We start from the raw sequence: 17837 nt of genomic DNA, 5'->3' as shown, positions 1-17837 counted from the left end.
GGTAACCCGATTCAGATAAGCATTGGCAAATTAAGCGCTGTAATAATGGGCTCCTTATAGATAATACTGCTTCATTTATTTATATACTTTATTGCAATTAGGTTTACCAACAGCAAAATACAGATATTTTCGTAATTGCTTATATTACAACGTTGTGAAAATTTATATATTTTTGTTTATTGTAGACGTACCTACCCTGTCCAACGAAGTAGACAAATAATATTGTTAGTATTGTCAAAAGACGCTGGATAGTCAGCTTTCTACAGATCCTATAGGAAATCAATGGAGAAGACCTATATCCAACAGTGGGCGTGGTACGTCTGAAATGATGATTATAGACAAATAATTATCCTTGCTTTAAAGTAAACGTTAATAATTTTTTTATTATAATTTACGAGTATTAAAAAGATGTCTCAAAATAATAATAAAACAAAACAATGTAAGTTAATAATATGGCATATTATAAGAATAATATGCTCTATTATTAACTTACATTGTTATTTAAAATCATAACAGTAATATATATACATAAGTATATAATAATAATAATAATACCCGTAAATGTAATATAAACTATATATACATACGTATATATAGTTTTATTTAGTATCTGCAAAAATGTTTCGGCATCTTTGAGAGCACAAGCATCCAGAGACTCCGAAGTATTCCCGCTCGGTTAATTGTTATTAAGTTGATTGTAGGTGGAATTCGTTGGTGTATTCCAATGTTGGTATTTTGCCGAAGGATATTAAAAACTTTTATTATTAGACTATGGACGTAGCATATCCACAAAGTGGACAGACGACCGTCTTAAGGTTGTCGAACGTGGGATGCAGATCGCTTTCAATCTATTCTTGGGAATATGGGGGAGGCTCATCTCCAACAGTGGATGTCTTAGATCTTAGTCTTTTAGGTCTAAACATTTGTTTACCGGATGGGCAAAAAGATAGAGGAAAGGAGTATCTCGGCCATCATGCAAGACGAAGGGGAGAGAGAATGCTTCCTCAGCTACTGCAGGAAGGTGGTGATAAATGCAATAGGTAAAAATAAAACAAACACTAAAATATAGAAATAAAAGAAATATAGTAATACCAAGAATAGTGCAATAAACAGTATAATATAAGATGATAATTATAAAGAAAATACGTGTTAAATATTTGAACCATAAATGTAATGTTTTTTTTTTTTTTTTTTTTTTTAATACCCCCGCTATTGGGGGCCTCTCGTACCCCTATTTATGTTGGGATAGGGACTTTGCAAGCATTGAATTTTTTCACTTAGTTATTTTATTTTCATTCTCTTTTCTTTCATTCTTCACATAATCTTTCTTTCTGTTCTAATCTTTCATGCCACAATTCGTCTGTCTTTCTCTTTTCCTCTGATCATCTATCATTCTTCCCTTGCTTTTTACATTTTCAATAGCTTTTTTTATTTTTATTTTACATTTTTGTTTCTTATACAATTATTTTTATCACAGATTTTTTATATTTTAATAGTTAATAATTATATTTTCTACTTTTAATTTTTTAATATATATTTATTTATTTATTTCTTATATTTACGTTTTGTTTCTTTTCATTGCACTTTCCGCTATTTCTCTGCAAAGGGATAGAAATGATTGTTTATATTCTCCGCCTATCAGGGAGGCTATTGATTCCTCCTTGATTTGCACACCAGACCGGCATTCAAAGCCGAACCGGAGTCCCCCGAATGCGGGACACCGGGCCACAAGGTGGATCACGGTCTGGTCCACGCCCGGTTCACAGAAGCACGAGGGGTCCTCCTTGAGCTTAAACCTATGAAGGTACTCAGAGAACCCCCCGTGCCCCGTGAAGAGCTGGGCCGAGACCGCGTCCACCTCGATGCTGCGGAGCACGCGGTAGGCTGAGACGGCGTCCGGGAAAAACATCCTCGTTACCGAGGCCGTCGTTCCTTCCACATACCTCCTGTTCCATTCGTCGAGCGACTCCAGTCTCAGTTGCCGCTTGACGAATGAAACAGGGCATCTCTCGTACTCTGGTCGTCTTTTACTCTTCAGGGCCGCTTCCTTGGCCAGCTGGTCCGCCCTCTCGTTCCCCTCCATCCCCGCGTGCGCTTTCACCCAAAACAACCTTACATCCTTCCCTTTTTCTCTCGCTTTCATCACATTCTCCTTCACTCTTAACGCTAAGGGATGGAGGGTGTCCGATCTTGCGACAGTTTCGAGGGCGGACCGCGAGTCGCTCAGTATGGCGCAGGCTTGCGCTGACTCGCCGGCCGCGTACCCTGTTGCCTCAGCTAGAGCCAGCAGCTCTGCCTGGTATACGGTGCAGAAGTTGCCCAACTTGAGCTTTTTTGTGTACAGCTCTGCGGCGCCCCGCTTGACGCAGAACGCCGCACCCACCTTATCTTCTATGCGGCTGCCGTCGGTATAAATTACCAAGTCGGCAGCCGCGGTGGCAAGTCGGACTTCCTCCGCACTTTCCCCCAGACAGGAGAACTCCACACCAACTTGACCAGACGGGTGCGGTAGTCTCAGGTAGCTGACCGGTACCTCCAGGTCTCGGTCCTTTACCACCTGCCGGGAATGACCCTTTCTTATTTCAAATAAGCGGGCTGCTTCTTGGACCCGAAGGTCCAGGGGAAGCAACCCGGCAAGTATAAGGGCCGAGTGCAGGGACGCGGTCCTGTGGGTCCTCGCGATCTTCTGCGCGAAGCCCCGCTGGACCGCGCCCAACTGCCTGCGGACCAGCAGCTTCCTAGCCGCCGGCGCCCATGCACTCGCTGCATACAAAATCGTCGGCTCCAGCACCGCCAGATACATCGCTCTGATCACCTCCGAGTTCAGACCCCAAGATACCTTCGCAGCCCTGCACAGCTGACGATAGAGGCCCTGTGCCTTCTTGCTCACGTTCTTCACGTGGCTGTTGAACGTGAGCCTATCGTCAATTGTGAGGCCTAGTATCCGGACCTCCCCAGTCCGGCCAAGTGGCTCGCCCCCCATGCTCAGTAATGGGTAGTCGAACTTCTGCTTGTTGGTTAGCACCATCACCTTGGTTTTGTGTGGTGCGAACCTCAGCTTGTTCCTAACCCCCCATTCATGAACATGGGCGAGAACGGCATTGGCCCGACTCGAGATGTCCTGGGCCTTCTGCCCCGAGAAGACCAGCACGACGTCATCTGCGAACGCCTGGCAGTGTGTCCCGGTCTTTACCACCTCCTCCAAGAGAGGGTTGATGAGGAGGGTCCAGAAGGTTGGGCCGCCTACGGATCCCTGCACGCACCCCTTGGTGGTCTCTCTGGCCCACTCTGCCCCCGCATACCGTACGGACACCTTGCGATCGCTAAAATAGCTGTCGGCAAGGCGCCGCAGATTCACGGGGCAGCGAGTTTCTGCCAGTCTGCACCGTATAGCAGGCCACCAGGCGTTATCGAAGGCTCCCTCTATGTCCAATGATACCAGCACTGCGATCTCCTTCTCCTTCAACCGAGTTCGCAGATGCTGGATCAGGACATACAGGGAGTCCTCGGTACACCTCTGCGGCATAAAGCCGTATTGGTGGCTGCTGACATACGGCGCAGTGTACCACCGGATCCTACGGACCATCATTTTCTCTAGGACCTTGCCGAGAATCGGCAGGAGTCCGATGGGCCTGTAGGATTTCGGGTGCGTGTAGTCCTCCTTGTCCGGCTTCCGCAACGCTACGACCACTGCCTCCTTCCATCTCGTGGGAAAGTGGGAAAGCGCGAGACACCGGTTGGAGAGCGCGAGGTACAGAGCGGGGTCCACGGCGACGGCCGCTCGGCAGATGTCCGCGGTGAGTCCGTCAGAGCCAGGTGCCTTCTTGGCATTGAAGGTCGATACGGACCATCGGAGCTCCTCCATCGTAAACGGGGGATCGCATGTTCCGTCATGGTCCCCCGAATTGACTTCATCGGCCTTAGCTCTTACAGTTCTGTGGTCCGCATTGTCCTTCCCGGGGTCATCCTCCGGGAAGAAAACCTCCGCCAACAACCTGGCTGATCCCGCTGCGTCCAGCACTTTACCTGACTGGACGAGGGGGACGTCCTCTCGCCTCACCTCCGTGCGACGCATCACACGGTGGATCCCGTCCCACATGGTCTCGCGATCCTGCCTCTCGCAGAAACGCTTCCAGCTATGGGTCTGAGCGCGCCTCGCCTCGAGGCGGTATGCCTCCTTCGCGTCGCAGTACTCGCGCCAGACCAGCTCCTTACGAGCCGGCCTCGCGGCCCTGATCCTTCTCTTCTTCCTCAAGACATCCGCCTTGAGGAGAGAGAGCTGTTCGGACCACCAGGGCAATTCCGTCCTCTTCCGCTTGGAGGCCTTCGGCAGGACCAACTCGCAAGCGTCCCTCACGGTTTCCACGTACCGACCGACCATGCTGTCCAACGCCCCCTCCTCGGTGATTTGATTCACCTCGGCAGACGTCAGGCAGCGATCTGATAGCAGCCGGGCGACAGTTCGATGGAACTCGCCCCAGTCTGCCCTACGGGTAGTGTACTGCCGTGTGGTCCGCTTGACGTCCGTGCCTCGGGACCTGTCAAGCTTCAGATTGAACACAATTGCCCTGTGATCCGACGAGGATATGTCGTCCACGAGGCTCCAGCCCACCGCTCGGTCGAGCAGGGTGGTCGAGCAAGCAGTAATGTCGACGCGACTGGAGTAGTGCTTACCGCCCCGATACGTATCAAACGTCGGCTCAGACCCCTGGTTCATCACGTGCACCCCCAGTTGGTCGAAAATGTAATGTTGCAAAATAAAATAGTAAGGAAACCCAGAATGTAGTGGTTGAGGATGGATGTATGGCTAATGGAATGAAAGAGAAAGACTGGGAAAATTGTAGAATGAAAGAAACAGTACGACAGATAAGATGAAACATGAAAGAGAAGAATGATAATAATAAAAAATATGAATAAATTACTAGAAATAAAAAGTCCCTGTCCCACACGAGATAGGGGAACGAGAGGTCCCCAACAGCGGGGACCAATAAAAAAAAAAAAAAAAAAAAAAAAAAAAAAAAAAAAAAAAAAAAAAAACATTTGTTTAAACCTATGTCCAATTGTAGATGTCCAATGGCAAAAATGATAACGTTGATGATGATATACACGTTTAGGTGAATCATTTGTTTAGAACTTTTTAAATATAAATTAGTTCACAAATAATGCATCGGTTGTGGAGGAATTTTACTACAAAAATTAAAGCATTAGTCATAAGGTCGTTGGAAAATCCCGACAGTCTTGTAGGCGGGGCATCCAGTTTACACTTAATACCTTCTAAACGCTATAGGTATGCGCTGTATACAGGATTCCATATTACTAAAGCTTATACCAAGTGGCTTCATTTTAATCTACCTATATAATACAAAATGATTAGAAATAGATCTAAAAGCTTATTTGTTGTAAAATGATGTATGATAGATCATATACAAAAATCAAAAGTTTCAGAAATAATAAATAACGTGATGTAAAATATATTAAAATTAATTATTATTTATTATCTATCCCTACAGAACTTGCACTGCTATAAGTTACTGTCTGTCGCATTCTAATAGAAAAAATAAAATTATGTAAGATATTTCATAATTATTACTTTACGTATTCTTATGTTTTATTATTAAATTACCCTGTATGAATCACTACGAGCTACGAATTAGTTATTATTTGAAAAAAATATTTGTTTCACCTCTCGGCCGATCTCATTTTCTCGCTAAGACATTATAATTCGTGTAATTATTTTTAGCACTTTATATTTGTATTAGAAATACGTGTAAAATCTTTAAAGCTGTTTTCTAAGTTGTACATTCACCCCCTTCAAGCTTTTACATGTATACCAATCATCCTGTATAAGGAAGAATTAGGAACATAACATTGGCTTTTTACTCTCTTCTGCTTCGTTATTATGGTTATGAAATTTAAGTTCCATGTCTTTGGTGATATCTAGATCTCTAATTTTTTAATTTTATATGTCTGCTCTATTCAACGAGTAAAAATTTCAGTTCAATATTTTTCCTCGGAAAATAAATAATAATTGTAAATAATAATTGTACAACATTTCATCATCACTTACATTTCAAGTGTAAGCGTCCGCTGCTAGATAGAGACCTCTACCATAAATTTCCTATAAGACTTGTTAGAAGGCACCTGCATCCAGCGGCTTCTGAAGACCTTAAATAGGTAGTTTGTTCACCTTGTACCTTACTCTGCACTCACCAGTCTGTGGTCTATATTCTAGAAACCTGAAGGCTCCAGCGGACATCTGTTCTGTGCTAAAAACATTTGAATGCATTTAATAATATTTGACCATATCGGTACCACAAATTTGATCTGCATTGTCCAAAAATTTGTCACAAATACAGAATATTACGATTGTTATCATAGAAGTGAACAAGTAATCAAAAAGTTGGGACTACATTTCGTAATTGAATATTTAAATAAAGATCCGGTTCCCACATTCGCCGATAAAACAAATAACGATCTAAATACACATGCCATGATCTTGAATAACGCCAAAAACTGCACAATGACCTGCAACAGAAACATAAAATGCATGTCTCGTTACGACAATGATATAACCTGTACACTGTATAACTTAAACTGGTTGTAAATCTTGTAATAAACAGTTAGTACCGAATTGCACCTTTAGCACATTGTTATATAAACAGAGAAGAGATTTTTTACCATACGAGCGTAGCATCCCTTGTTATAGCCCTTGGAGTTACAAGATAGATATTTCATGTTTGTAGGCCCACAAGTCACGTCATGAGGTATAATAAAAAAATTACCAAATAATTAAAAAATTATAGTTTTGAATATGACTATCTAAAGATTAGTTTGTACATAAATGTCTCATGTGCGTCTTCTCGGTCGCCTCCTAAAGGAAATACAGTAATATTATGATTTAGCAGAAGAAGTAAGACTTCTTGGTGACATCGTCCTTTAAGTTCTCTCTCAAAAATTACACGCGGCTTGATACGTAAATTACGTCACAAGTTCAGACATAATTACACTGTGTGATGATCGATTATTAATACGGAATTATTGGAATTATCATTAGAATCATTATTAACTGGCGGAAAATGAATAAGAAAATCACTACAAATGACAGCTTCTGACCCAAGAGGCAGAATTTATACCGGCTGTAGCAATTACATCTGTTTCTACGAATTTCAAAATTATTTTGAATTTTAACGGCTTTTAATTTTAAACAGGTCTAGACTCGTGGATGTTTTCCTTAGCGATGTGTGTTAAATAGCAAAGCTGAATAAAAGTTCTCACCATCGCCTGTAAAAGTAACGCTAAGCCATAAGTTGGCAACCTTTTTTTGTATAAGAACAAATCTTATGAGATTATTGGTGCCCAATTCTATAAAACATTTATTTTAATTTATATCCATATTTATTGTAACTATCGTTGTAATGTAAATTATTTATTTATTTATTTTCATCATTTACATACACGCACCCACGCATCTGATGTTCATTAATCAAACCAAATAAGTTAATTTGCAAATTGCTTACTACAACATCAATATAAACTGAAAAGGTTTTACTAATTATTGTTAGCCTTGGCTTTCCAAATTAAAAAACGCTCGGGTTTCTATACACCTAAATTACCTTAACATTGGGCTTAAATAAAAACTTTGCTATTTCTATCTTTACTGTTATTATTCTTACTTTTTTTTTAGTAAAAGCTTATACTTGGCGCCACCCAGGATGGAGTGATAAATGGTTTAATAGGTTTTTAAAAGTGTTTAAAAAAAACAGCAAATGGATTTTGGAAAATCTCCATGATTTGTTATATCTCTTTAAACTTATCATCAATGTTAGCTTAGTTAGTAGATTTGTTCCAGTTTAAGTTGCGTTTGAATGATTATGGTGGTTTGATGACATTTTTTACATTGCCAACATACTCTTGAATGGTATACAACACATCGTTATGGTTTTTCAATCTTCTGGCGATAATGTCTTACACGATCTTGAGGCAATCCTGGTACCAAAGAAGAAGGTCGAGCCTTATGTTGAATTTTGTGGCGTAATAAAACCTTGCAATGAAACATCGAAACATAAGCTGATCCATGCTATCACTGTGACTCATTACATGCAGACACCAGGCATTAGCAATAGCCATGTCAAGCATATAAGTAAACAAAACCCACCACCACTTCTTATTCTCTCTTCTTCCGTGAATCGCAACCCTGTAAAGTAATACTGATTGATCAAACTCATCCACACTGCTCATATTTCTATTGTATATTTGAAATAATTTTGGTATGTTGACATCAACTTTTTCACGTCGCACAGGGCACCATCGCTTTACATTTCCTTAAGGTTCAACGGTTTCATAATTTGTCGTCGTTGTACATACGCTGTTATCTTTCTGGCGCACTAACAGAACTTCATTTTGCTTATCAAACCTATAATCATATGACGCACGATCTTCTTTTTTCATCGGGCTTATATTTTTTAGCGGACACATCTTCGTCCTATTTTCCTTTATTGTTCCAGTAGCGCGATATCCTTCTTTTTTGGGATCCACCAAGAGATAATAATCAGTAAAGAAGTTGTCAAAAACATCTTACGTTATGTTGGATCTCTGCCCAATTTTTGAATTTTGCTCATTTTGAATTTTGCTCAAATATTTGTACTGGCGTGAGTTCTTGTAGATGCTCCTTTAGTTTTGTATGACTATCTTGTACATCAGATTTTTCAGCAGTGGTAGGAGAGTACTTTGGTTCACATTGTCTCCATAGCGGTTGATTTGGCTGACCTCCTCGCATTATCTTTGCCTTTTTAGATAATGGTTCATCATCGCTGCTATGACTATTATCACTTTGAACAATGTCTTTAGGAGGTCTAAATACCTCAATATTGCCTGGCGCTTCATGTGGTAAGACTGCAGAAACTATATATTCTTCGGCACCTTCTTTCTCACCTGTGACAACATTGGGTGCTGGTGGGATAACAGCAAACTCGTATTCGCAATCATTGTCACTATGTTCTACAACAGCGTTAACTGCTTCCTCTAGCCCGCTGTAATGATCAGAAACGTTAAATCGCTTCAAACTCATTATCACACAAATCTGATACAAAAGACGAATAATCGTTTTATGGATTCGGCCGCTGTACACAATTAGGTACAGTAAATATATGTAAATATAAGTAAATATATGAAACAAAACAGTTATTTAGTATTTCAATTGAAAATAAATCTTTGCATTATTAAAACCTTATATAAAAAAAAAACATTTTCTTTACGCTAAACTTTTCAAATAATTTTATTGAGTACATACCTTTATAGTACGATGTTAATATCCTCAAAAATACTTATTTCAAAAATGTATCGGCATAAGCTGTAATTATTTCGAAGCATTATTCCATTTGACTACTACAACGAACAGTAACAGCAGCAATAAGCAAAGAAAATTACAACTACCTTCAATTGTTTCACTGTACCTCAGGTACTGTACATCAGGCAATACAGAGGCGCCATATGGGTTAACAACCTCACACTCAAAACATACATTCTCATACGAAATTTTCGCCTTTGAACTAAATCTCCAGCTTTCGCGAGCCCGAAAGGATGAAATAAAAACAATTTATATGTCCGTTTTTTATTAATGTCCATGGTGCAGTGTCGCGCGGAACGGCTGACACTTGCGTGGGTCGGATCACAGTGGCTTACGGGCCGTTGGTTGCCGACCCCTGGTATAAGCTAACAGCTGCAGGAAAACAGCAAAGCTTCGAAGGGGTTTCCCGCGCGGCGTATGGTAGCGTCGTTTCGTCCGAGCATTGGCCAGTGGCGAACCGGCGCGCGCCCAGATCACACGCGATCACGCTTGGCTGCCGACTGGGCCTAAAAGCGCGCGCGACGCGCTTCATGATTCAAATTTGGAATATCAATTGTTCTAATAGTGATGAAAGGCCAAAGCAAGAGGTTCGTGAGCCAACGCGGCGAAGCGTACGACCTGGGTTCACCCACTAAAAAGAAGCAGCGGGATGAGTCGATTGGATTCTTCGGCCTGGTGAGTCCATAGAACTGTCCGTTAAATATATTCGTTCGAAAGAAATAAATTACAATGTTGATCTTTGACATTTGATTTTAGCTTTATTACTTTTATTTTTAGTCCTAAAACCGTTTGCAATTGGCAGATAACGCCAACATAAATTTCGGCTTATTAATAATATCATCGAAGTCCTTGGGAAATGAACTTATAGCCATTTGATTAAATACTGGCGTCACTTGATACATCGTTATGGGTAATTATAATATTTCACGTGTTATTAATTACTTATAGCAAACATCTTTCGGTATACTCGCTTCTTCGACAATTAAAGATTATTATTTAAACAAGCCACATGGCCGCAGGAACACATGTGTGACGTTATCTCTAGGTTTACTAAGTCTGTATCCACGTCAGATTTCGTCCGAAACACTTTTTTGTTTACATTGAAAGTTCAAGTTCTAGAAAGTTCTAACTCATATTTACTAAACTTTCCAGTAGTACAAATGTATTCATAGCTAAAGGCTGCTTTTGTTATTTTGAATACAAAATTATATATCATTAATTAAAAGATGGAATACTTTCTTAACTTTATAAACAAATTAGAATATTCAAGAAAACCATGTTTATATTAAGATAGCTTATAACATCATGACCTTGACGTCAAAATAATTTTAATTCGTCAATTCCTAATTTAAAGTAACCAATTACGCAGTATTTATGATAACTCATACAATTGGTAAATATTTACAGTTAGATAATATTATACAATTTAATGGCGTAAGAAATAATCGAAAAGATTATTTACGTAGTTCTTATTTTAAATTTTAGCTATGTTTAAAAAACGTAATCTTTTTCTAATATATTTGCAATCAAATGTTTAAGTGCATGTCGTAAAACTAAACGTCAAACAAAAAACCTAAAAACAATTATTAATAAAATACCCAAAAATGAGCGTTGGGACATAAATTCAAATATTAGATACTTTACAGTCAAAAACATGTACGCAATCAAAATATAATCTCAAAATAAAATTAAGAAGACGAATGGGCCAATTATTATTTATACAAAATTGGTTTTTAAGCGCTTTTTTTTCTTATCATAATGATACATGACATTTCCGAACGCTGGCGGGCAAATTTCAATTTGTAACCCTTTGGGTTTTCCTGCAAAGGATGTGTTCAATTTAAAAATAATAAAATTATTATTTGATCGAAACCCATTGCCTCTTACCTTTACATTTCCCTTAAGATGTCTCCAACGAAATAATATTTTTTATAACTTTTGTCTTTATTATAATTTGATGCGTTCTAGAAACATTGCAATACATTATGACAACTATATTTTCACATTTTTTTTTATTCATAAAACTACACGCGTAGAATAACACGTAAACTATAAGTAATTTTAAAAAAAACTTTTTAAAGAAATATTAAGATTGTAATATAAATAAAATATATTGAGAAGTTTTATTTTTAAAAAATGTATTCTAATGTCCTCAAAATAAGTTCTAAAAAGTACATTATGACCAGCCATGATTTGATTAAAAGATGCTAGGAGCTAGGAAATTAAAAAGATTACATTGTAACAATAGAAGAAGAATATGAATGAATGTAATAAATAAAGCGATGAAAAGATAAACGACTGTTAATTAGAAAAACAGTGAATAATTAAAATAAATTGCCATTGTCGACGAAACTTTAAATGAACCGATATCTCAACAACACGGATCATTATCTTAAAACCTAATTATAATTTTTATTTTTGAACAAAATTAACAAAAGATTTGTCACAGTTACGACAATTTTAGGGTTATTGTTCAAGAAGTTTCCGAAATCAAAATTAGTTTTGTACTAAAATTATTTATTATTCATATGACTATACCTTACAATATGTTAACAAAAGGCATTCGGGTCAATTTGTTGTTATTCACAAAATATATCATTTTCAAGTGAAAATAACTAAATAAAATTAAAGAATAAATAGTTTATGTTTTATATGATACTTATATATTTATTAACTGTTTATACAACTTCTGTAACGGCGGACATAACACCTTATAGGCTGTCTCCAATAATCAACCTAGTGATGCAGAGATAAGCCATAGACAGACATACTTGTAAATGTTTCAGAAAAAAAAATAGTTACGTAGTACTGTATGCTATTTATACATGATAAATACTCTTATTATGTAATTATTAATAAACGCTATAGTTATACAGAAACTATAGCTATAGTAAAACAGAAGGAAATAAATGCATAAATTTGCGAATACTGTAGCATTTGTACATACATATATATATTACATATTGCGCAAATTAAGGGAAGCTACGATTATTCCGCTAACAGTTCTCGATAGTATTATTACATTTATTTAATTTACTAATTTTATTTATTGAAATAATTTAATTATGGCGGCTCATTAAAGTTACTCTAGCTTATTATTAATATTCCTAATTTAAATTATTGACCGTAATAATAACTGATATAGCCATTGTTCAGCTCTATCAGGCATCAGCACAGGGTACCAAGTATCTACATTTCCTGACGTTGTGACATACCTAAAATCTCTTATCTTAAAACCGACACCGCAGCTGTGACAGCTCAGGTGTTGTAGATTCTTGTGGGCGAAGGATATATATGTTAAACAAAAAAAAATCGTTAATAACGTCGAAAGGTTTACGATAATTATTTCCGGTGTTTATATAAAATGAATACAAATTACGAACGTTAGTACGAGGCAATTATTTTATATTTTAATTAAATAAATTAAACACTCGTATAATGTTATATATTAGTTTAATAAATCATAATCCAGAGAAAAAAATGTTTAATATTAATTTATGTTATTAAATTAATGTTTTATTCAATATGCAAAGATTTATAAGAAAAATATCAATAATTGTACATATAAAACAATAATTAATTGAAATTAAAAAAAGATACCGGAATAAATACACGGTTTTATTAACACCGAGATTTATTATATAAAAAATAATGCCATTAATGCATAGTTTTAATTTCAACGTACGAAGTAAGAAAAACCATTGCGACGATCAACTTACTTCCGTTGACGTGCGGTGATGACTCTTAATTCGTTTAGCGATTAATTAACATTTTGTATATCTGACCACGTGGAAATCAAAGATCACGTTGAATAAATTGAATCGTGTCTTGGTAGCCTAGTTAAATAATTTACTGTAACTTGGGGCCTTACTTTAGACCTCATTGGCAAGTTCAATCGTTCAACGAGTCATGGATACGGATATGCTTTTGATTATGTACGAGATCTAACAGAAATTAGACCAGTAAACGAAAGAAAGTAACTAACAGGGCCCAACTAATTTGTAAATTGAACTAACAGAAGATTGATCACATAGCGCGCAGAAGAGATGGTTGGAAATTTATAAGAGAGGATGTCCAGCATTGGATGTCATAGGCCCTAAAATAATGGGCATAGCTACGATTATAAGTTCGAGTTTGGTAAAACGTTTCCTGCAGCATTTAATAACAAACCGTTATTAATTCTAAATTAAATTATGAGTGACCACATGTACCATTATGATCATGTCAATTGATAAACGATCACTACAAGACAAGCCAACCCTAGAAATCCAATGTCCACTCTTTCATCTTGACCATGTCATCAGTCTACCTAGTGGAGGTCCCATTTACGCTACATGTGTCTTACCTTTAGCGTTTTCTGTTAGGTACGGACTCTGAGTCTGAATTTAAATTCAGATCCATTTCCTCATAAGTCCATTAATATATTTTTTTAATTCTTTAAAGCGGTGTCATTACTCACAAGTCGCCTGTTCGCAAACACAATGACTTAGCGTGTACAATAAATATGTTTTAATTGTTTCGCACCACTGCACTTACGGCAATCACACCTGACTGCGGTTTAGGGTTGCCACATTGGTTAAAATTTTTATTCTTATTTCTTTTTTGGGATCAAATCGTATTTTCTCTCTCTTCGGTTTCGTAATAGTTGTGTTTTTACGTGGGAGGGTAGTTAGCCCTCCGCACAACCCCCAATGTGCTGGAGGACCACATCCTTCGTTGGTCAACGGGCCCTTCGGGCCTAGCCGGCTAGCTTAGCTAGGCTGTGCTACCGACCATCCCCCTATCCGCCACCCGGGGGACGCCCCCCAACGCTGTGAGGTCCCGCGCTGGGCCGTCCCCCGGGGGGCAGACGATGGCGCAAGATAGAGGAAAGTGGAAGTCTCTCGCTTCGGAGGCCATGACCCACTTTGGGTTACTGAGCTAGCGGAGTAGTAGTAGTATTTCTTTTTTATATTCATGTATATGAAACACAAAATTTAAAACAGGTTCGAGTATATGCTCACCTCCTTTATACCTCCGACTTAGAAAGTGTTATCTTAATCTATCGAAATCGGAAAGCGCGAAACCAGGTAAAATATCGTAAGTCTTACTCTTCTGGGCGATGTGCCAAATGAAGTGCCGGGTATTAAATGCATAACATAGAACCAGAAAATGCCTGCATCGTAATGCTTATTGACAATATGCTAAATTGTTCTGTTTAAGTGAATCTGACGTTTGCACACTATAGACGAAAATCTTACAAGAAGGCGTATTTTTAGACTTATTTCAATAAAAAAAAATGATCTGGCGTGTACTTGCTCTCTGTTAATTATAGGACTTGGAATTTTTTTCGGATAAATGCGTGTGCACCAGAAAATCTTAAAAGATTTCGGTCGGCATTTTTCGTCAACCAAAGATACTTATTTACAAATCAATATATATACCTAAAGATTTACTGGTAAACCTAAAAAAATACCGCATGTAAACGCATCTTTCAATATCTGTATTATTGTTAACACTATTTTAATTTGTGCCTTTTCACTACAAAGTCAAAAAATCAAACAGGTTGTAATAAATACTTTTGAATCAATATAAAACGTCGGTATTGATGTCCCTATAGAAAGCTACCACCGGCTCGTAAGGCAGTTCTGCTGAGAATAGCCGACGAGAAACTTAACAGTTGCTTTTTTCAAATATAGTTTTATTATGAGTGATGGATAATAGTTAGTTTCTTGAATGAGCATTACCATCAGTATAGTATTCTTGGATAGAATAATATATTAATTTTAATTAATATTTTTAATATGGGTTTTAAATATCCATTGGTAGATCTGAAATTAAATGTGGAATTTTATTATATATATAATACATATATCTACTGCCTCAAAAGAATGTATACTGCAGCTTGGCACACTTAGACAACATAATAGTAGCAATTATCTAGTTATCACACTATAACGCAGTAGTATCTACATAGAAAATGATATGTTTCTATTAAGAATCCATTTTTGATTTTTATTACAAGACATAGGCTTTACGAATAAAGGGAAGCTTGTTATACATTTCACTAGGCTTTATAAAATTAGTAACTATTTCGTAGGCAATTGTGTACGGCTATACACTCTCGTACAATGTACCTAAAATATCAAATATTAATAGTTTGGGAACATAAATTGTTGTAGTACAGTTTCTAGGACAATTGCGAAAGTGTATCAAAGGACGAAATATTATTTCTTAAAAAAACGATTTGATAACGTATATACATATACTTATGTATTTAATTTTTTTTAATAATTCTAAAATTTAAAAAGTAATTACAATAAATCTTACAGACATAAAAAAGTAAAAAAAGAAACGGATCGGTCTCGCCTTACATTTGAAGTAATCGTCAGTAATGTCCTTCGGTGAACGTTCTCTTTTTCTAATTTATAACAAAAACCTCACCCTAAAGTGACGTAAGCGCAGCTAGCACGGGAATCGTCTAAAATTACGCTCCGAAAATAGATCGGACGCCGTCTCATACGTCAGTTAGGCAGAAAAATTCGTTCATTCTACACAGAATAACTTTGCAAAAATTGTCGTCAAAATATTTTCAATTTTTACTCCTTTAGCTGCTGATATTGGATGTTTTACGTAAATATACACTCAAAGCGTTATAAAACTTGCTGACCGTAACTCTTTGAACGCTACACTTTGAAAAGAATAAATAAAAATATCATGCAAAGGTATCTTTTTCACATTTATTTGTGATTAAAGGCATTTAGGTATATTTCTAACATTAGTGTCTCAAAAACTTGGTCCAGATTTCTCCGGATTGGATCGAGTCGCCAAACCATAACTATATAAAACTAGTAAGTAATTTAAATGCTTTGAGTTGATTAAATACGTCCTTCTTCTATTTCTTCTCAATCATTTGTTCTTTACTGAAAGTCTTATCTGTCTTGAAACGACTTATCGAAATCAATAACTAGTTATTTGAATAACAAACTTTCTTCTGCTTTCCTCAGGGCTGTACATAGTCCAGTTATTGACTTGATCAGACAAGTAAATGTCCACTATCTACTTTACCTATAACTTACATATTGTTAACACGTTCACTGCGGGCCCAATTTTGAAGAACTTTCAGCTGGTGCGGCTGAGGTCGAATCAGCCTCAAGCTGAACTTCCTAGTAGTGCGGTTGAGGCCTTTTCTGCCTCACGTTTCAATCATTTTTTTTACAATAATGAGTCAATGCTTCGCAGACATAAAGAAAGCTATATTTGTCTTTGTCATACCTCACACGGTTGAGTGTAAACAGCCGCCGCACTAGAGAGAAAACACGAGTTTTACGCGCCGCACCAGTGCAAAGTCTACCATGAGGCTGAATCGACCTCAAGCCGCAGTGAACGTGTTAAAGATGTTTATCCGTAAGGGAAATGACCGAAATAGCTTTAGACTCGTTGGTCTATTGATCGTATTGAGTAGAACCTAATCTTGATCTTGAGTTGGTTGGTACGATCATGTAGTTTCAAATTATTTTATATGTAGAATAATACTTACATTATTCTATTTAACTTATATTTAGAGGTAATATGATCATGCATCCTTTAAAATTAATTACTAAAATGTAAAGAAAAAAATGAAAAAAATATACAAGTTTCTGAATTAAAAATAAACGTAATGAGAATATATATTAGAATAAAAAATATATATGAGAATATATACACAATACATACAGTAAAAAATGATATAATGAAGAATTTGTTTTTGAACAAGTCAAACACAGTGTATCTAAAGTCGAAAGGTCGTATTACGTGTTCGAAATTTTTGAAGCCACTTAATTTACACCTGTTCGTTTTATATTACATTCATCTCTGCCCACTGTAGGGCATACGCCTCCAAAGATCATGTAGAATGACCGGCCTTGTACTGCCCGCATCCTGCGACTTCCTGTGGCCTTGATTATGACGTTGGTCCAACTAATAGGGAGCCTACTCACGCTACCCACTACATTGTGATTAGTTTTTTTTTTTAAATTATTAATAAAAAAAAAGTATTAAATGTCTCTAATACAGATAACAACAAATGGTTACAATAGAAGCATATCCCAACAAATTGAAATTTCGTAGTTTTATTATGAAAATATCAAACTCTTATAGTCATATTAACATACGCCAATACCTCCCTATGCGTCGTTTCGTTTCGCGTTTTTTTTCGAAATTGCGTCGCTGCTTAATTAGTACTAATTTTCACTGCGTCGTTAGATTTTCGAGGTTGCGTTGTTTAGAGTTCGAATCTTTAATTTTTTTTTAAATTTTCCTTTTTTTTCTAAAAATGGCAACACTTTTGTTTCTGATTGCGCCATGCCATCAAAACTCGGGGATTCCCATTCTAACTAAAAACAACGCAATTTTATATTCACTTTGTTTTGCTAATTTTAAAGTTCGGTTTTAATTACGTAGTGTGTTGTAATGTAGTATGTTGTGCTTTTTTTTAAAGGTATTAAAAAATTTATATAAATTTTTACGTGTT

The 17837-nt window shown here is 37.2% G+C and overlaps 1 protein-coding gene across 1 annotated transcript in view; it reads left to right on the top strand.

Moving 5' to 3' along the window:
- Window positions 1–9808: 9808 nt before the first annotated feature.
- Window positions 9809–17837, top strand: part of LOC137922953 (multidrug resistance protein homolog 49-like) — a 66294-nt gene continuing 58265 nt past the window's right edge. Inside the window, exon 1 of the mRNA XM_068766067.1 lies at window positions 9809–10021. Coding sequence (XP_068622168.1) covers window positions 9914–10021 — 108 coding nt within the window. The 5' untranslated portion in view covers window positions 9809–9913. The remainder of the gene's footprint in view (window positions 10022–17837) is intronic.

Source organism: Battus philenor, unplaced genomic scaffold, assembly GCF_028537555.1.
Source record: "Battus philenor isolate CCGP_79_NKW_IND1 unplaced genomic scaffold, ilBatPhil1.0.hap1 SCAF_20, whole genome shotgun sequence".
Taxonomy (NCBI): domain Eukaryota; kingdom Metazoa; phylum Arthropoda; class Insecta; order Lepidoptera; family Papilionidae; genus Battus; species Battus philenor.
Note: the sequence above shows the minus strand (reverse complement) of the source record. Positions and strands in the feature narration are given on the sequence as shown.